The following is a 20,387-nucleotide window of genomic DNA, read 5'->3' on the forward strand; positions in this document are numbered from 1 at the left end:
CTCTCTCTCTCCCTCTCTCTCCCTCACTCACTCCCTCTCCCTCTCTCACTCTCACTCTCTCTCTCTTCTCTCTCCACCCTGGCCCTGTCTCTATGAATAATGTCCTGCCTTTTGTAATGAGAGCGGAGGAAAAAAAGACGCCGGGGTGTTAGGCTAGTCTGCGCTCTGACATTGAAAATGAATGACAGCTTACCTGAATGCCAATCTTCATCAGACTGACACTGGGCTGACAACACAGCCTATACTCCCCAGCACAGCCGGTGACGTCAGCCATGTAAGACCCCTCCTACCACCCCCCCACCCCCCTCCCGTCTCCCCTCGCTTCCCCCCACTGGTTCCCCCCAGCATTGCCACGCGCACCCCGAGCCCAGCCGCTCTTTCATCCGCAGAGCCTGCCGGCCCCCTGGCGGCCCGGCGCGTTACTGCCAGACGGCGGGGCCCCTTTCTCGGCTCAGCTTGAGCCGTGTGTGTGCGCGACGGGCCGGACGTTTTCGATTTAGCAGCAACAACAGCGGCAGCGGCAAAGTTGTAGGAATTGGAAAAGCCCCCCCAGCCCACCCATACAACAGCTCACCATAGGGCAATGGGTAGTCACAACGCGGGTTAGTCCCGAAAAAAGTGCAAATCCCGGCCACATTCCGTTAAGTGCAGGGTTGAATCAAGCCAAATTAATTTAAAAATAATAATAATAATAAAAGAAGACCGATTAACGATTAAGTGAGCAATAAGCATTCGCGGATTTAAAAGAATTTAACACGGCATGTATTTTGACACGACAGTGATGTCTTAAGTTTGCAGCTGCTGTATGGCATTCATTCATCTTACGACATTATTAGGGAACGTATACACTGAAAACAGTTTTTTTTTAATGGTTTGAATTGTTTTTTGCCACGGACCTCCAATATTTTACTCAGCAGCACTAGGAAAAGTAGCAAGGGAAAGGAGCGGGGCTTACTAGTGGCCCAAACAATTACTAGAAGGTACAAACTATTGAAAACTATTGCCCTGAGACAGGTCACTGTGGCTCGAGTGCTTGCCGCAGTACCTGAGACACAGCAGTCACAAATCTCAGTGATGAAGTGCAGATAAATTTGCGGAAGAGCCGATCTCGGTTGCTTTAAGGAAGCAAGGTCTTATGGTCTCAAGGGGCAGAGAGAGTGTTTGGGTGCGACGGGCAAAATATGCGGGGAAACTGACCTGGGTAAAAATGGGTTTAACGGCGATGCAGATCCGAGTATAAAAAACGGGTGCACTGTTACAGCACGTCTTGCAGCCCGACGCGTTGCAGGAAAACTACATTTCCCGACAGCCCTAGCGCTTCAGCATCGGCTTCCGAGAGTGGCTCGTCGCTTCCGCCAAGGTTTGGTTTAGGTTTGGCAGGAGCTGATGTGTAGAAGCGTTGGTTGCCAGGGGAGCCGATGAAAGCTTTGCTTGTCCTATCAAGAGGATCAGGTAACCTCATGCTGCTAGATACAAAAGAAAAAGTGTATTTCAACATACCGAGCTACATAGTCGAGCATTAGATCTGTTTTTTTTTCTTTTTAAATTTTACATCGGTGCGTAGATTTCCCCCCCCCCACTGATTGCAGAATTGCAATCGCAGCGATAAGGCTGTAACCGATTGCCTCGTCTTGGTGGTGTCAGTTCATGACATACTTCGACTACGAATAGGAGGATTAAAGACGTAGCTAACGTTACCTGATTTGCCGTTTCATGCAAGAAAATCATAATCTCCTCGCATCGCACTGTCCGACACGTAGTGCAGTAGTTTTTTTTTTTACTTTAGTTTGCAGGGAAGAAATTGACTTCGGCTGTAGTCGGCGCTGAATGCAGTGTAGGTACAGTATGCTTTTTGTCTGTGCAAAGTGGATATATCTTATTGTCTGCAGAAACAGTGTCTTGAAAGGGTTTGTAACTCTGGAATAAAAAAGAATCCTGTAGATAGCTATGTTAAATAGGCTCGATCTTTACAGGAGTTTTCAGCGCCTTACGATGGTTTTATCCAGTTCTCCTGCGTGTTTTTCTACATCTTGAATATCACTGAGCTCAAACTGCCGTCGAGACAAGGGAACGTGATTGAATTTCGCCGTAATTTATCCGGCAGACTGTTTAGTTTAGTACTTAGCTGACAGTTCTCCACTAACCGTAAGTACAAATAAATATTCACCTTGATACCTTTAATTCAGTTTACTTAATGTCCGAATTTTCCTGTTTTTGTCATCTACGTCCGTAATAAGTGGAAATTTAGTGGGGAAACTGCGACAAAACATTTTATTACTCCTTTTCCACCCAAAGTCTCGGCTCTTCCACGAGGAGTCACAATGACTGATATTGATAAAAGCATTAAAGAGGGACTGAGCACAAAAGCACGGAAGAAGAAGAAGAAAACACACTTTTATTATTTTAGAACACCCGTTACATATCGTAACACTTTCCCACCACTGTGCAATTCTCTGGCGCAAACCATGCGCTGGTGCGCGTCTCTGTCGGATAAAATTGAGGTTGCAGGTACCCCGATTTCAAAAGACGTGATCTCAGGCTTTCAAAATCATCTTGCCATCTTGCTTTTGTGTGTTTGTGTGTATATACAGCTGAATATGAGCAGCAGGATCATGGTATCATCTGGCAAGATTCCTTCACTTTGCCGCGAGTTCCTCATTTGCTGTTGTTCTGAATGGATTCTTACACTAAAGCAACAATTTTCAATAAGTTTCATAGCCGAAGACACCATCACTAATCTAACTCACACCTTTCTTCATGCTCACTCTGCATTGTCTCACAGGACACAGCCCTTGGCTGTTACCACAGTGTTCGGTTAGCTATAACACAATGGTTACTCAGTGCACATCTTTACTTACACTCCTTGCATGGTCTACCAAGTGTGTTTCTCACTACTGCTGTACAGTACATATTCATTGTCCACACAACATAGTTATTGTTCAAGTAGGGAGCTGCGTCAGCATGCGTTGGCTGCAAAGGAACAAGTATAGGTTTATTCCAGGCTGAAAAGAGAAGAATAGAAACGCAGCATTTCAGTTGTCTCCTTCGGGTGTGGAGGACCCGACACACACCTGAACCACACCTGAAGAAGGCTCCACAGCCGAAACGTTGTGTTTCTTTTCTTCTCCTTTCAGCATATTTACTGTTTGGGTAGTTACTATTCATTATGTTTGTAATGTACTGGCCGCTTTGTGTGTTGTTGTCTGTTGTGCTGTCTCATGAGAGATCAGCACAAATAAAAATCCCCATGTACCTACAGTATGGCAATAAACTCCTCTCCTGTACATGTCATTATTACCATGAAGGTGAGAGCAAAATAATGCGTACCGTTTGTCACAGTGCTGTACAATTGTAAAGGCCCGCACAAGTGTGAGACAGCTCTTTTGTGCTGCAATCACAGGATCTTCTGCCTGAGCTCATGTCCCTGTAACCCTGCTGCATGAGAGGATGGCAGGAACAGTCCTGGGAGCTGGCACTGGCGTTTTCCTCCTCGCCCTCACCTGGATTGTGGCCCTGGCGCTGTGCCTCCTGCTCTCGAGGGCATCTGGGCCTGCCAGGTACTGTAGGTGCTGCCCGAGCTGAAATCCAATCATTGCGAAGGCGCGACTGAGGTTGATTCTGAATTCTGATTCTGACGGCTTCCTTGGCGGGGTTTTGGTTTTTTTCCATTTCTACTCTCTATTTCTTTATTTCCAGTCCAGGACACCATCAAACCCAATACCACCAAACCCCAACTGAAAAGGGCGGGCCTGTATGGTTTCACACTCATGGCCTTTCGGCTTTTGTTGTGATTTTACTTGAATAACTGCCTTTGTTTAATTTTTTTAAAAAAGAAAATATTTCCAAAAAGGGATCTAGAAATATTGAGCTTCCAGTTGCCCCGTTCTTGCCATTCTAGCACAGAACTGCCTTTCAGCTGCACACAGCGTCATTGGTCTTGTTGTGAAATTTACTTTAAGACACGTTCTTAACTTCTAAACCTTTCAGCACCAGTAAGACATTGTAACTCTGCTCTGTCATACAGATCGATGAAATGCACCCAAATGCATCTGCTTTAATTAATTTATTAATTTAATTTATTTAATGCAAATTACTAACTGCCTGCATTTCTGGCATCAGATAATTGGTGTCAATGCAGTAACCTGAGCAACCCAGAGATGCAAAAATCTGGAGTCTTTAATTGTACAGGACACGCTTTGCAGTATTGTGGTTTGCAGGAAATGTCACAGCTGGCTGAAAATGACATCAGCATCCTGCTCCACCTTCTCCCCAGGCTATCTGTCGTCCCGGTGTTTCTCCTTGCCTTGATCATCACTCTCACCCTCGTCTTCTTCCCTCGAGCCTCAGAGAGCCCCTCTCCCGTCAAAGAAGTGGAGGTAAGTTTACGCAGTCATAACTCTTTTTTAAATCTTTCTGTTGCTCTGATAGCCTCCCTTTTCAAATAAAGTGCACAAAAAAAAGCCCATTTAAAGTTGTTCTCTCAACTCTGAGAGATGCACAGTTGATGGTTCTTATTGTACAAAAGAATTAGGTATGGATATATATTGAAATTTGATTGGAGAAAACAGATTTCTTTCATCATTATACATCTTATGTGTATTACTTGTGTATATAATATATACTTATGTATAATATAAGATGACAGTCTTCACTTATTTTTCATTTCATTTGGACAGGTTTAATCTAAAGCTCTTTTCCTTACTTCCCATCTCCTCCGAAGCTTTGTTTTCACTTGTTAGTGGGCAAGGTCCAGAAGCGCCTCTCAGAGCGCAGTGGTCCCCCTGCAGGAGAAACACTGACATGCCAGTAACACCTGCAGGTCGGTTTTATCTGCCCGGCACAGCAGTGCTGCACAAACACAGACATTATTCTCCTCTGTTTGTCCAGCTTCTGCCAAGAGAACAGGGCAGATTCACCACGTTTTTCTTCCAGAGGTGGGGGGAAAAAGCTTGCTACGGTTTTGATTTTCTAAACTGTGCTTTCATTATTCCCCTGAAGTTAGGGGAACAACTTTCAATTTAAAATCTCTAATCTAACTGAATTATTCCGAAATCTTATAGAGAACCGTGTGCTTTACAGTGATGTTAAAATCAGCATTGTGATTTTAATTTTCTAGCATTTGCATTTCAGAAGAATCCATTTTGTATCTAGCAACATAAAAACATACTGCATTGTAAGCTGCATGTTGAAAGAATTGACTCTGACATATGTGTAGGGTAATTGGCCTCACAGCAAAAGTCAGAACATCTTCTCTCTTTTTGTGGCTGCAGTACCATTGCAGAATGCTTCAAGATGTGCAGACAGCTTAATTAACAAAAAACACTTTATATGTAGTTTTTTGAATTCCTGGAATACAGGACAATACCACACCTTCCAAGTGAAGAAATGTTCTCAGTGATGTCATGGTGCTGAATATGGATAAAACATATTTGTTTCTGAATCAGCTGTCAGGATGAATTATGGGTTGTTTTGAGTCAGCTTGTTAAACGCGCACGTCTGGATTACAGACGAGTGGGCAAAACATCTATTCAGGTATCGGTGTTGTTTTTAGTTGAACCCGAACACGGTCACCGCAAAACAACTCTCCCAAACGCTCTGAGAGACCTTTAACAACTGTCTGCTGGAGAGCGAGCCGCAGCTAACCTCTCCCTGTTAAACAAAGGCAAAATATCACAGTGCCAATTAGTCAGGCCCCAGACCGGGGCCCTGAGCACGGCGCTCGATGCCACATTAATAATACATGGCCCCAGCTCTGTGCTTCGTTGGCCGGCTAATTGGCTAATTAAAAAGTGAGATGCGTTAAACGAGAGAACATCGCATCCACAGGAGACCCCCCCCTCCCCTTTCCTCAGTCAGCTGCGGTGTTAGATGTCTGTCTCATGGCCTCCTGGTCACGTGTTGGCCCAGGCCTTTGGGGGACCAGGTTAGCATTCTCCCCCGTTCCCTCAGCTCATTTCTTTTAACAGACAACACGGCAAAAACAACAACTGTCCAGGTTTAACCTTCGCTCGCTGCATCTTTTAAAGACTATCGGATCTGCCGCCACCCCCCTCCCTGCTGAATTCTGAGACGGTGTAGAACTGGCGCCCCCAGCTGCCTGAGCCTGGTAGCACAGGACATGCAAAATGCACATCTCGTTGCTTTTCCGATGACTGAAGAGAGCTGTGCAGCTCCGTTGTTTTTAGGTTTTGTTTTGCCTCCGGCCTCATTTATTGAGAACGTTAGAACTGGGACCATCCGAAAATGTTCATAACAAAAGGTGAAGTTAAAATTTCTAACATGCAAAATATATCTCTTTCCCGTCAGCTCCTCTGGGAAGCTGACCTCTTCCATCGGTTTCCAGCACTGTTTTGTCTTATTATGTGACATTCTATGCAAATGTATCAGTAAATAGTAGACCTAGAATTGTGGCGTGCTTAATTGTTTTGATACATACACTGCACTCTCACAGTGGTGTTTGTTGAAAGGCTAACTTCACCTCATTTAAAGCACTCACTTTAATAAGCTTATTTTCTCTATTATATTTTGTAATATTAGAATCTATCGGTTAATCCACCCACTTTCTAATTGCTTCAACCAATTCAGGGTCCTATACTGGCAATGGCTATTTATTTACATCTCTGTAGAAATTAAGTAGAAGCAGAAATTCATAGTGTAACTACTTTGAAAACCTGGTTTTCTCAGAGGTTTATGTCTGACACCTGGTGGAGTAAATCTGCAACTCCCTCAAACGAGAGGAGAAAATTGACAAGATACAGTATTGTCCCTGTAAATGCCTTAACTGGTATCTATGAAGCTGTGACACAGAGAGAAATGATTCTGGTTGGCCGAGATGAAAACCTGCATAATAACACTGTGGATGAGTCTCGGAAAACCCCAGGATTCACTGTTCAGCGCGCCTCAGGCATTTTGAAAACAAAATAAAACAAAAATGTTTCATAACTCTTCTAAATATTATTTGGTTGATTGGAAGTGTTACATAATATTCCTTCCACATAAACTCGGGATATTTTTAGATTACCAGTGCTAACTACAGTATTATTGTAGTGACTTGGCATACAGGTAGGCATTTTCAAGATTTGTGTTTTTAAAGGGCGAATTGTTTGAACAAGCGACGGCTGGTTCTTCCACTTTTGCAGATTGTGGACACCTTCTTCATCGGCCGCTATGTCCTCCTTTCGCTGGTCAGCGTCGTGTTCTTGGCCAGCCTCTTCCTGCTGCTGCCCCTGCTCCTCCTGCAGCCCGTGTACGCCAAGCCTCTGAGGACGAACTAGCGTCAGCCCCCACGCGGAGCCGGAGACAGACTCCTCCGAGAGGAAATCCCAGGGTCTATCTGCAAGCCAGATCCCTACGAGATCTCCACACTCCCTGGTGATTTCCCCACATGACGGCAGAAAATCCCAGGTGTGCTGCAGCTTTTGCTAATGAACATCGAAGCTGCAGTCTCCCCACATGGATCCAGACGCACGCTGTTATGCGCCAGTGACGCGTTGTTGTGGTTGTTGTATTTTACTGGAGAAAAATGTGTCAAGCCGGTATGCTTTCTAGAACTCTGAGTTTTTGTGTATTATGTGATTTATGATGAAAATACCAACACCTGGTGGTTTAGGTTTCCAGGGCTGGGTTTTAGACCTTCCTGACCTGACTGAACCCAAAGTTTACTAATTTGATCAGAAATGAATGTGTTCCAAGTTTTTACAAGTTGTTCTAAGGCTGACCTGCTGGTTTGAGTCCATCAATGACTAGGGCTGGCCACCCCTGGTCTACTTGATAATGACCCTCTGTTTGTAGTGTTTTGGTTAATGGGTATTCAGTACACACATGAATTTGCAACTTGTATATCGATAGTCAACATCCATTCTGTGGGCCACAAATCTTGTTTCACATGGGCATGGTATTTTAGGGGGTTTGAGTCCATTTGCATCTTTAATTGAATGCTTCTTTTATGACACTTGAATGTTACTGTTCTGGGGAACCTTTCTTTTTTACACTATGTCTGTCCGTCTTACAAGAACTTACATCACAGTTCTTCCTTGATCTGGGCAGCTGAAGTTATAAAAAGTCACTGTTTTAAAGCCGGAGCAACATTGTGTTATTGCTCACAACTACTTATATTTGTATCGATATGTATATACAAACTGAAGAGCAGTGATTTGATATGTTTTGCCTATAATTTGTCCAATCGACAAATTACGCTCAGTTTAAATTAAGAACAGAGGACTCCTATAGCTTTTGAAGCCAGGAGTTGTCATCCCTGTTCTGAGGTGGTTGTAGAAGTGGCGTTTATGCCATGCTGGTTTTGTGCAGCGCACTTCAGCATTGAAAGCAATTCTCCAAAGATCTGGTAGAGGGCAGCAATATATCTGTGCTCTTTTGTTTCTTTCCACAAGTTGCTGCTGATTAAGTTCAGCAGAAATTTTACACATTCTGCAACCCCACAATCCTTTTTGAAAACCTTGGGCTCTGCATCACTTTCTAAATAAAAACCAGCATGTTTTTGGAGAAGCTCTTAAGATGATTAATGGAAAAGAACAACTGTTACAAACTGTCTACCAACTCGTGACTTATCAGCAGCTTCTGCATTTCCTGAATTTTCTCATAGATGTCAAAAGTAAAAAAGGGTCTTGAAGTTCCTGAATAAATTGTTTTTCTACACTTGTGTTGTCTCTTACTGTTAAAAGTAAGTTAGCAGATTTAGCGCTGTAAAATGCTTCAAAATTATTTTTTCCTTTAAGAACTGTTACTAAATTTAATCGTTGATATTAGTTTCAAATTATCATGTTTTCTTTAGATTTAAAATGGATTCCCCTATAAAAAGTAACGTATTGTAAATAAATAATGAAGAAAATTAATCTTTTCACAGTAAACTCACATTCTATTAAAAAGTCTCACATAATCTCCAATGTAAGACCACTTGGTGATTTTTGCTTTAAGATAAATATTTAGTTACCACAATAAAGTCATTAAACTCACATTGATTTATAAAGGTATTGGAAACAATTTCTCATTTAAATTTTCCATACTAAAACCAAGGTCTTTTGTTATTCCAAAAAAACCCTTTCTAAACAAGAGATCAAAGAACTACTATTACTTTGTTCAGAATTTACTTTTCTCCTTCCATTAATATATCCATTATATATATCCATATCCATTAATATATGACTTTCAAAGTGTACCTTTGCAAAAATGAAAACCCCAGTGGATAGGACTTGTAACACCTGTTAGCTAAGCTGATGCTCACATGCTGGCCCAGGAAAAAAAAAAAGTTTTATACTTTTTGTTTGACGGCAACAACATGTAGTTAAAACTATCCTTTCTCAACACAGTTTGACATAAAGGTTTAAAGAGTTTCTAACCATGCTTAATTTCCTAAGAATATCACAAAGATTTGAAATTGACGCTGTTCATCTCGTGGTGCCGCTGCAGAAGGATAAATCTATGTTGCTTTTTTTCAGAATTTTGAACAACCGGTTGGCCTCGGTGGGAGAAAAAAAAGGCTATACATTGAGCCTCGCTGCCGAGGACATCTAGCCTAGTGCCCCTGATTTGTTTTTCAAAATCAGATCAAAGATGGTGGTCTGATATGCCCATTTCAGCACGAACAGAGGTGCTTCAACAGGTCACCTAAGATTGTACACAGAACACAGAAAAGTCCCGGCTCTTAGTTCAAGGGACAAAGTCAGATTAGCGTTTGTTGCCCTCGTTCAAACGCCCAAAACACCAATAGTGTCGCATTTATTATTTTATGACAAATCTGTAGCGCCGTGTTGAGGATTATTTCTGAAGCTTGTGAATGTCTGGCTGGAGACCGATCCCAGAAGGGTTTTGAGCGCTGGGAGTAATACCGTGGTATCATGGATGTGAGCGGTGCTGCTGGTCTGGCAGAGCGATGCAGCACTGTTGCAGGAGACAATGAAGAGAGGGTCCTCACAAGACACGGGGGATGAAAATGAGAGTGCAGCTGATTTACCCCAGACACAGCCTGTGCACTGCTGGGGCTGATGAGGTTGGAAACAGTTTAATTGCATCTTTACTTTGCTGCATTGAAATGTTAATTATTTCACTGAACTGAGGGCACTTCATGTGAAAGACTGCATAACTCTCCCACATACTACAAAGTTAGAGGAGATCACGAGGAGATACTATTCATCCATACATCCATTTTCTAGCCGCTTCGTCAATTCAAGGTGGTGGGGGAGCCAGAGACTAAGCTGGCAAGGGACAGACACAAAGCAGGGTACACCCTAGACAGGACGCCAGTCCAATGCAGGGAACACGCACTCATACCAGCGATGGGAACACTATACTGTAAAAAAAAATAATTGGATAAGCTGTAAAACCAAGGTCCTGGCTCTCTGTGGGCATTTCTCGAAAAGAGTAGGAATGTTACCCCAGTGTCCTGGCAAGATTTCCCCCTGGCCTTTACCAATCATGGCCTCCTAATAATCCCCATCTCTGAACTGGCTTCATCACTCTGCTCTCCTCGTCACTGAGAGCTGGTGTGTGGGGAGCAGACTGGCACAATATACTATAAATGAAAGGAATTATTATGAATTAATATAATTATGTTACAGACACTTCTTGAATCTCCATTCTTCTGTTTATAAACTCTCGGTAGGATCCTGAAAGAGAACACATGTGGGAGGAGCGCTGGGGGTTTCCTGGTGTCGAATCAACAGATAGGACAGCGAGATCTGTGTCTGTTCACACACCCCTGCTTGACTCCTGTGCGGCAGTACAGGGAGGAAGGGGAGAAGTGGACCTTAGGCGCAGAGGAATAAGCCCTTGGGGGCAAGGAGCTCCATTACAGACACTCACACCCCTCCTCCGCCTCCCTCCCCGCCCACCCTTCACCCGCCAAGCCCCCTATTAATACCGGGAAGGCTGGCAAGACGTGTGGTGAAATTCCAACCAGGAAAAATAAAGGGAAACTAATGAATCAAATCCAATCCTGTTAGTTCCGGCCCAGATCTCTACACAGAGGCCATTCTGCACTGCAGCCCACTTCAGATTGCATCTGGGCTGAAACGAGGGAGGAAGGGGTCATAGGTCATTATTTTGGGGATATACTGTACAGCCCGTTGTTGGATCATATGTTTTGATGTTTTCTTTTGGTTCCTGCACTCATCTGACATTATCTACACTCCGGGCCATGCTTAGATAATGACAGAGGAGATGCGTGGCACACAGCTTGCCAATAGCCCGGCAAGCGAAGTGTTTCAGGCTGGTGTACAGTGACATTCACACCTCCTGGCTGGAGGTGTGGGAAATCCAGCCCCGAAGGTCGTCTCTATCAGCATCGGAAGGGGCAGGGAACTTTGCGTGATTTTAAAGGACTTGGTATCCTTACGTTTCTTTAAATGCCATTTTTGAGGGAGAATTTTCTCATCTTTCTGGAGAACGTGACGGAACGACAGACAGCTGATCTCTCGCAGCAATATGGGCCACTGGGTAAAAAACGCTGCTTATCTCCACCAACACGCCAAAAAAGGACCCTCCCAGTATCTTGCCGTTCAAGATTTCACTCTTCCCAGTATCTGAGGACGTAGTTTCCCCTCTTATTTCTGGCAGATGCTACTGTATTTTTCAATGTCCTGTATTCAGGACACCATTCTCTCTCCCCGTAATTCTCATTTCGAAACTCTCTCCGGGGAGTGGGAAAATCGGTAGAACAAAGCGACTTCAGGGACAGGAGCTCATTGGTAAGCACAACTGAGGGCCTTTGTGGGGCAGCCAGCTGGGTGTACAAAGAGAAAGGGAGAGGGAGATAGAGAGGGGCGAGGGGCGAGGGAGGTGTGTGTGCGCGCACAGCGCAGGATGTGGGGGATGGTGTCTTGGGTGGGGGATTCGCTCTCCTTAAACAAGCCGACCCACCATTGAGACCTACTCAAGCAGAATCCCTGCCGTCCGTCCCCCCCATTACTCCAGTCGCTTGAGACATCACCACCAATACCATTCCCCCCAACCACCCCCAGACTCGGAGCCCTCCCCACAGAAATCCTGATCCCCCCACTCCCCTGTCTGGTTCCTGCACCCAGATACCTTCGCTCATCATCCTCCGGAGGAAAGAGACCTCCAGAAATCCCAGGAGAAACCCTACGATGGACTCGTGTAACATGGTGGCCGGATGAACTGGTTTTCAGGGTGTAAGATGTGCATGGAGGCCTTTCATGGTCCACATGCAGGCCTCATGAGGGCAGCACAGTGGCTCTTCCGCTCACTGGGATTTTCGGTGCTGCCGATACCCCAGAAGCTAATATCTATCAGTGTCAAGTTTAACCTTTAACCCTGAAGTGTTGTGCTATCAGGCAGAGGCGATAGGGGGTTTCATCATGGGATTGGAGAGCTACAGCTGAAAGCTCTAACTTTTCCCAGAAAAAAAAAATTGCTAACTCGTGCTCATTTCTTTTTTTATAAGCCGTCTGCATCACAGACTCCTCATTCATTCACTCATTCATTCATCAGTGCATCGTTTTGCTACGGAAGTTTCTGCTGCAGAAACAGGAGCACAGAAGAGCTGATCTGCAGCTATATTCGTTGAGGAGAGCAACTCTCTAACCATACGGTGCTTCTGAGAATGTTAAAGGTGTAGTTGTGAACGTGAAAGCGGACGGTTTTCTACAGCTTGTGCAGGACCCCAGAACGCCAGCTGTGGGGGGTTCTTAAAATAACTGATTTGCCCCACTACGTTGCCGGAGCTGGGAAGGCTGGTGGTGCTCAGTGGGCCTGTGGGGGTTGCCAGGGCGATACCTCTTGAATACGCGGGAGAGAAGTGTGGATTTTCTCACTGCAGACTGGTCCTGCTCCATTACCCCCTTTGTGTTGGGCCGGAGGGGGCTGTCAGTGCCTCGCTCACCCGGGAACAAATCCCAGCCCGGCAGCGCCGCGGCCTCTACCCTCCTCCCAGGAGGGGATTAGGGGAAAGCCCGTCCCCCCGCGGGGAAGATTAAGGCCCGATTTAGAGGTCAGAGCGGTCCGCAATAGCCCCTCACCGCTCGGACCTGCTGTCCCTTCGGGGAGCGAAGCGTGGCACCCTGCCTCTCCAGTGGGGTCCAATCCTCTGTCCGAACGGCTTCCACGCCTCGGCAGGGGGTACACGACCGCGCGGAAAGGCCCCGGCCCCACACTGGCAGGGGGTCTACAAATTAATAGGAACGCTGTTGCTAATTTTGTTTCCTCGATTATTTTGATGCGTGAAAGCAGGCCGCAGCGTGATCAGTCTGGCGCACTGTTCGGCTTGTGGCTCTTTCTCTGAGAAAATAGGGAAGCACCTCTCGATTTCGCATCGCTTTCTAGGCTTTTTATGCTGAGCCTCTGGTCAGTTTGACATAAAAGCTATGTTATATCTTTGGTGATTTGTATTTAGGTTATGTGCACAGCATTCATTGAAATAATAAATTTCACTGAAATAGTCAATTTCAGTAAGTGGTATGCTTCCTTTTTACTTAAATTTAGCTCAAGCATTGTACCAGGTTTCCTGTCATTCTTGCCACTTAAAAGCTACATTACACAGTGCTTGCTTTTTACTTGCTTTGTTTTTTCACCTAATTTCTAGGCAGCATGGTGGCTAGTACAGCTGCTTTGCGGCCCTGGGTTTAATTCTGGACTTGCGGTGCTGGGCGCTGTCTGCATGGAGTTAGCATGTTCCCCCTGTGTTTGTGTTTGTCCCTCAGGGGCTGGGATTTCCTCCCGCAGTCCAAAGACATACTGGTAGGTTAATTGTCTTCTGGGAAAAATGGCCTTGGAGTGAGCGTGCGCCTGTCTGCGTTTCTGCCTGTCGTCCCTGCAATGGACTGGCATCCCACCCAGGGTGTACCCAGCCCTGCACCTGTTGTTTGCCGAGATAAACTCTGGCTCCCCTGCCACCCAAAATTGGGAAAGAGGCTAGAAATGGGATGGATGGACCAAACTGCTGTCATTCCTGCAGAATAAGCTTAATTTCTGAACAAAGCGCTAATAATAATAATAATAATAATAATAATAATAATAATAATAATAATAATAATTGCTTACACTTATATAGCACTTTTCTGGACACTCCACTCAAAGCGCTTTACAGGTAATGGGGACCCCCCTCCACCACCACCAATATGCAGCATCCACCTTGCACAGAGAGGAGATTGATACACACAACAGGCTAGTCCTGGTCCTTAGAACAGTGTTTTCTGTTTTTTTAGGCCATCTGAGCTGCAGTTAACAAATAATTTGTGTTGCACCCTTGTTAAAATTATTTGCAGCTTTTCAGCAGTTAACAGCTTAACGGCTCAATTAAGCAGATTACTAGTTCAATTCAGTGTTTAGTTTGGTAATTCAGAGCTCAGCTGGAGTGAAATCTAGACGCTGAGTCCCCAGCAGTAAGATGTACAGTATAAGCCCTGCCTCAGGGTACACAGAGAGGAGACTGGGCCTCCACAAGTACTATTTACACAAATGCTTTCCCAGAGCTTTTTGAAATTTTGACTGCTTAAAAAGCCTCCAATAAAACTGTGTTTTGCACATGATGCTGTGAAGACTTGGTATGTTTGCTTCTTTACAGTTTATCTGAAAGATCCACTTTACTTCCAAAAAGACTCCTGGCAAGCAAAAGGCCCGAGCCCTTCCTACTGTATAAGAATGATGCTGTTTGATCAAGAGAGGTTTCCCTTACGTCTAGGAAAATCTGTATCTTCTTTCACAGTGTTGAGAATCCAGATTTTCTGAACAGCTGATCAAGTCCTTCCTGAAAGTCGGTTGAACAAGCTCTTTGCGTTACTAAGCACGATTGTAGGTTTAGCCCAACTAAAAATGATTGTAGCCTTTTTTTTTGTAGCCAGGCGATGTTTTGAGGAACAGACCTTGCTCTAACTCTCTACAGATCCATCTTCCGTTGGGCGATGGCCCCAGAAGGAAGTATATCTGCACCATCACTTTCACGTCATTCAGTGCAGCAACAAGAAGAGTTAGTCCTCTCGCTCTTGTTTGCGGTAAGAACAGAAGTCAGGTTGTGTCTGTAAAACCCAGCATGCTGCTTCTGTTAATCACGGTTTTACTAAAGAGCAGGACAGGGAACTTGAACACTGAGACAGAAAGTACAAGACAAGTTGTTTTTTGTTTTGTTTTGGGTTTTTTTTTATAGCCAAAGCCAAGATGATGGATGAGTCTCACACTGAGCAGGCAAGTGGCTACAAATTTCTTCAGGCTAATTGCATTTCGACCGACGCATCTGCGAGACGCCAGGCCAGGGCGGCGGGGAAATCTCACCACTAACGGAGGGGAAACTGAAAAAGGACCCTTTGTGGATGGAGGCTCTTTTCGTCTTTCTTGCGGGGCATCAAGGGGAACTGCAGTCTTGCCAGGGGATAATTGAAACGCAAGGAGCCCAATAAATGTAATTGTCACCATTAAGAATTTATTGTCTCCGCTTTGACAAATGATAATGTTTCAGTCTCACGTCTCCCCCCCCCACCACCACCACCCTCTACCAATCCCGTTTCACGACACTTTCATTCTTTTCTTCCTTTTATTTCCTTTTCTTTTTTTGTTTTTGTTTTTCCTCTCCTCAAAAGCCAGAGGCCCTTTGACAAAGAACCTGGCAGACAAGCAGTTAAAGCTATCAGGGACGGTCAATTCTGTTTGAAAACACACATCCTCTAAAGCTCTGACATCCTTTTTGTAGCAGTGCTGTTTAAAGCAGAGGCAAGGGTGGGGGGTAGTGGGAGATTTGGGTGAGGGGGAGTGATGGGGGGGCGGGAAACCCTCCTTTACATTCCCCCGCTTCTATAGGACAAGAAGGACTCCAAGTAACTTTAAAAAAAAGTACTTTCTTTCTGTTTGGATATTCTTACAGACAAACTCTCGAAAGAATGATGGATACGGCCTGAATGCGATTAAAGCAACACCCAGATAGTGGGTTAATTAAAAGGATCTGGTGGAAATCGCCCCTCGTCGGCCCTGTTTTCTCTCCGCCACGCAGAATGAGCGACACAGATGTTGCTGGAGAAGACAGGGACTCTCACTCCCCTGCCCTGTGCTGGGCTCACAGCATGGTGCCTGAAACTTGTTTTTCAATCATTGTTTCCCAACTTGGAAAAGAGAAAAGAGCGAGGGAAAGAGGAGGGAGAGGGAGAGAGAGAGAGAGGGAGAGGGAGAGCAAAAGAGAAAAAAAGGGAGGGAGGGAGAGCACAAAAGCAGTCGAATAAAAAAAAAAAACATGCCTTGTAACAATCTCCAAATAATTTAGCACAGGGAGGGACAAGAGTTGTCAGTGAACGGGCGCTTGGCGTTGCTTCTAAGGTTCGAAGTCTTTGGGAAGTTGATGGAATGCTTGCAGAAGCAGTGAAGCCCGGCAGAGCACTAGAGAGGTAGCTGAAGATGCACATTGGCGTGCTGTTGGTCTGGGTGACGTCTCTCTGTACCTGGGCAGAGAGCTCTAGGCAGTGTCAATGCCAGTGCACCTGTCTCCCCCAGCTGGCGCCGGCCAGAGGATCCAGGACGCAGGACAGGGAGCGCCTTAGACAGCGCCCGGCCCAGCCTTTTCTCCGCTCACGCCTGAGGGCTCACGGGAGGAAAGGTGAGTACAGAGCACGGCTCAGCACTTGGCCACTCGTGGATCCATCTGGGACGTCAACTGGTTGGCGGTCCTAAGAACAGGGGTGTCGCAACCCAGCAGTCACTGTGAGCATCCTTGTTCCAACATAATCGCGGGTTGTGACCACTGTTCTGGCTCAACTTGTTCCGACACCAGGAACCAAATCAGAGAAACAGATCTGATGCTTGGCTATGCGTCCTCCGTTCTTCACTTCCATCAGGTTTACAAACCGTTTGCGTTTCAAGGCTCAGACATCACTGGGGCATTTAGTAAGTGATAGCAGGCACTATCCGTTATTTTCCAAACGGACTGGTTGGTTGGTATTTCTCTGCTTTTAACTTTCTCTCAGCCCTTACCCAAATGACAAAGAACAGTCATCTATAAATCATACAAACTAATAACAGGCATAATCATTTTTTTTTTGTTTTACAGATTTGCCTTAGTTGACATTTGCCAACTTCGATCTTGAATAAAAGGAAGTTTTAGTCTCTTAGTCCTTACTTTTAACTGAAGTGGTGAATGTCCCATTCGGACTGATAGATGGTCAACTTAATGCTTTATCAAGTAGATAAATTAGATGGCTAGATGTACAAGACCCCAGAGGCATCTTCCAACTTTGCTCTAATAAAAAATATCTGTGTCACTGTAGTCATGCTCCTTAATTCAGTCTCAGAACTAAGGGTTCAAGAACGATTGTTTCATATTTTAAGATAAAGCATTTTGAATTGTCTAGAGGGAGAGAGAGAGAGAGAATCAGGTTGAAAATACAACTTCTTTCTTCATTATACTTGGCCACACTCACTAAAAGATGTAAGAATTGTTTACATCATTATTTTTATGTAGAATCAAGGTGAAGAGTGAACAATAACTCTTCTGGCACCTACTGTGATCTTTTAAAGCAGTTTACCATTTACTTCCAAATATTTTCTTGAAACATGGCAAGTACACTTGATCATCTTCCAGCAACTGCAATTAATGACCATTTAGTAAGCCACCTACAAACATGTTTGAGGATCAATATTGTTTTAGGTAGTTTGTCTGCGCACACATTAAAGTGTAGGCTACTATTTAAAAAACAAACTTGAATGACATGGGAAATATTGTTTATTTGACTGAGAAAATCTATTTCAACCTCAGAAGCACAGGAAAGAGCTGTAGTACGTACATGGTCTTGTTATATTCAAATAGAGAGCTGCATCAGGGAATGAGCCACAAAACAGCAAGCACAGAGATTAATTAATATATTTGTATTTTATGCTTATATGGTCATTTTATTTTTTGTCTTTATTTGTAGCATCTTTTGTGCATTTCCTCTATCCAGAAATCTATTTCCTCCATTTCCTTTTGAATTTACCTTCTTTTTATCCTGTCAGTCAATACCAATTGCTGTTAACGTTAATGTATAATGTTTTAAATCCAGTTAGTTTCATGGTACCTGTTGATACTGACATACAGTAATACTTGATCTGACAGTCCTCTGGTGTTTGAATTTCTGTAGATACAAGAATGAGCATTTTATAGATTGATTGAACTTTCTGATGAATCTTGACCTTAACCCTGTAGCCCATCACCCTAATCCTCAACTTTAATCCAAAGCCTCTAGTCTCAAATATCTAAATAATAGTGATCTCTAGTGCTACTGTGTTAAGGGCCTTTCTCTCGTGCAATGCAACATTTGATTGTGACTAATGTGTTTAGTGCTTTTATAACTAATTCTCAGTCGCTACATTTGTGCCCTGAAGTTTAGCAGAAGATTCTAAAGCGGATTGTAGTTTTGCCAATTTGGGAAATTATTCAACCTTGTATATTTTAATATACTGATATATTGTTTTAATCTTTCCATTTAAAATGGTGCCAAACATGGAATACAATGCTTGTACTCCAGAGCTCCCCGTCTGTTTCCTCTGCCGTCTCTTCCCCCCCCAAAAATGAAATTAATACACACACGCTCACACACACACAGACACCACATACCTATACTTAGAATAGAAGACAATCGAGCTATCCTAGAGTCCCATAGCAATGTTAGCACGAAACATCTGTGGATGTTTTAATTTCCACTTAATCTTCACCGCCCGTGGAACAATTTCAGTTTCCTACGTGTCGGATTCCCCACATGATTTTTACAATCCAACTCTGTTTGCTGGATTTTGGTTCGCCTGTGGCCGTTCCTTGCTTGCCTGGGATCTGTTTTTTTGCCCCCTTTGTCTTACTGTCCCAGCAGACGCCTGAACACCTCTACCGCACGATCCCTCACATTCCGCAGCTCTCGAGCCGCTCTTCTCCCATTGTCGCAGCCCCAAAATCAACACGTTTGCCCTCTTCCCACACACTCCCCCTTCCAAGCGCCAACTCCAGGAACTTGAAAGAAGCTGATTTTAAATTGTAATGACCCTCTCTCCCCCCCACCCCCTTCCCTCGTTCATTTTTGTGTGCTGTGTTAGGGGACCTATCCTTCAGCACCTCTGGGCCTTTTGTTGCTCACTGAAAGCTTGTCGATGTTGAAGCAATCTACCCCAAGTTGTTGGATCAATATTAGCATCCGTCACTGGGGCTGGCTCTTTCTCAGGGGCACAATAGACAGTTCACTAAACAGCACTTTATTTCTGTCCTTTTTAACAAAATGAACTACTGGCAGAGGTGCTTTATTCTCACCCTTTCTCTCTGCAAACCATGCTCCTGCAGACACAGGAATAATTAGGATGCAACACCCAGCTTCCAGTGTTTTTTTCTTCTCCCATGATTCCCTGTGTCTTCTTACAAGGTTGCTTCCTCTGTGTAATGAGTCACACTTACACACTTAGACACGGATAAGAGACGAGGGGCACGAACTGTCTGTTGTATGCTTAAATGTAGCTTTTGGAGAGCCCACTCCAAAAGGAGATTTAAAATGAGAATCCAAAAAATTGGTACAGTCATGAAGTCCTGGCTACATTTGGGGCATTGCTGGATTTTAACAGCTTCCAGGGGTCATATGATTAAAATAATCATCAGAATTTGACCAAAACAGACTCAATACTTTTTTTTCCCCTATCGTTCTTCAGAAACTTGTCATAACTGGATTACAATTCCAGAGCCCACCAGCAGGTGCAGGTAGAAAGGAGTGAAAACAAAAAGCTCTGTATTTCTACCCTTGTGTTCACAGGTCTGGTCATATTTGTATCCTTACAGCTTTCGTGCATATTGCCTTCGTGTGATAATGGTAGTAACCAGCATTGTTTTATGCCAAAATGAACAATACACTGTTTTCTTTTACCGGACATTTTGGTTGTTGGTTGCCTACTCAGGTCAGTCTCCGACAGTTTTATGCAACCCTGTGTTAACCACCATCAGTATGCTGTATTCCCTTGGGTCTACACCATCGGGGTTAATGTCCATCAGCTTCATCTTCAGCATAGAGGTCTACAGAGCAGTGGCTGACTGGACCTCTTACTGACACCTTTGTGATTTGTAGCTAATCTACTGCATGTGCGGAAAAAAAACCCTTTGGGGTTTATTTCAGTTCCCGGATGGTGACTGTTCTCATGCTACTCCGATCCTGGATGATAAAAAGCCAGAGGCTTGGAAGTGGATCCAATGGGCTTCCAGTTCCCAGGGGTCAGTGCTGACTCCAGCTCCGGGCAGTGGAACTACAGTATCCTGAATCCAGCCACAGGGATTCCCACTTTGGGGTCTACAAGCCTTCTTCTTTGGGAGCAAGCTTTCCAGATTCGCATCACTTCTTCCTTGGCTGGTCAGGCTGAAGTGTCCTGTCTCCCAGGAACTTGGGAACCTGGTAGCAGGCTGGTTGGATTGGTCTTGGTCCCCAGAATTGGGTGTC

At 44.5% G+C, this 20,387-nt stretch overlaps 3 protein-coding genes across 7 annotated transcripts in view; 2 read left to right on the top strand and 1 right to left on the bottom strand.

Annotated features, from left to right (window-relative positions):
- Positions 1-279, bottom strand: part of pknox2 (pbx/knotted 1 homeobox 2) — a 96,560-nt gene extending 96,281 nt beyond the window's left edge. Inside the window, exon 1 of the mRNA XM_006642271.3 lies at positions 194-279. The gene's annotated coding sequence lies outside the window, so the exon portion shown is untranslated. The remainder of the gene's footprint in view (positions 1-193) is intronic.
- Positions 280-1,224: 945 nt separating this feature from the next.
- On the top strand, positions 1,225-15,261 carry tmem218 (transmembrane protein 218). Of its 5 annotated transcripts, none has more exons than XM_015337707.2 (6): positions 1,225-1,452; positions 1,787-1,838; positions 3,401-3,557; positions 4,274-4,376; positions 14,855-14,963; positions 15,116-15,261. In XM_015337707.2, the coding sequence occupies exons 3-6, from the start codon at positions 3,448-3,450 to the stop codon at positions 15,244-15,246; spliced, it is 453 nt and encodes a 150-aa protein (XP_015193193.1). In that variant the 5' UTR covers positions 1,225-1,452; positions 1,787-1,838; positions 3,401-3,447; the 3' UTR covers positions 15,247-15,261. The 5 variants fall into 5 exon arrangements, with proteins under 5 accessions (XP_015193193.1, XP_015193191.1, XP_015193189.1 ...); XM_015337705.2 differs by having other exon boundaries at positions 1,226-1,452; positions 1,787-1,834; XM_015337703.2 differs by lacking the exon at positions 1,787-1,838 and having other exon boundaries at positions 1,229-1,452.
- A 957-nt stretch (positions 15,262-16,218) lies between these two features.
- Positions 16,219-20,387, top strand: part of robo4 (roundabout, axon guidance receptor, homolog 4 (Drosophila)) — a 28,624-nt gene continuing 24,455 nt past the window's right edge. The window contains exon 1 of the mRNA XM_015337680.2: positions 16,219-16,549. Within this exon, the coding sequence (XP_015193166.2) occupies positions 16,351-16,549 (199 nt within the window). The 5' untranslated portion in view covers positions 16,219-16,350. The remainder of the gene's footprint in view (positions 16,550-20,387) is intronic.

The sequence above is a fragment of the Lepisosteus oculatus genome, chromosome 23 (assembly GCF_040954835.1).
Source record: "Lepisosteus oculatus isolate fLepOcu1 chromosome 23, fLepOcu1.hap2, whole genome shotgun sequence".
Lineage (NCBI taxonomy): Eukaryota > Metazoa > Chordata > Actinopteri > Semionotiformes > Lepisosteidae > Lepisosteus > Lepisosteus oculatus.

Bases quoted from the DNA above. Each gene is read 5' to 3' on its own strand.
- tmem218 (XM_015337707.2), top strand. From the start codon at position 3,448: ATGGCAGGAACAGTCCTGGGAGCTGGCACTGGCGTTTTCCTCCTCGCC. The intron at 3,558-4,273 runs GTACTGTAGGTG...CCTTCTCCCCAG, and splicing joins AGGGCATCTGGGCCTGCCAG to GCTATCTGTCGTCCCGGTGT. The intron at 14,964-15,115 runs GTAAGAACAGAA...TTTTTTTTATAG, and splicing joins TCCTCTCGCTCTTGTTTGCG to CCAAAGCCAAGATGATGGAT.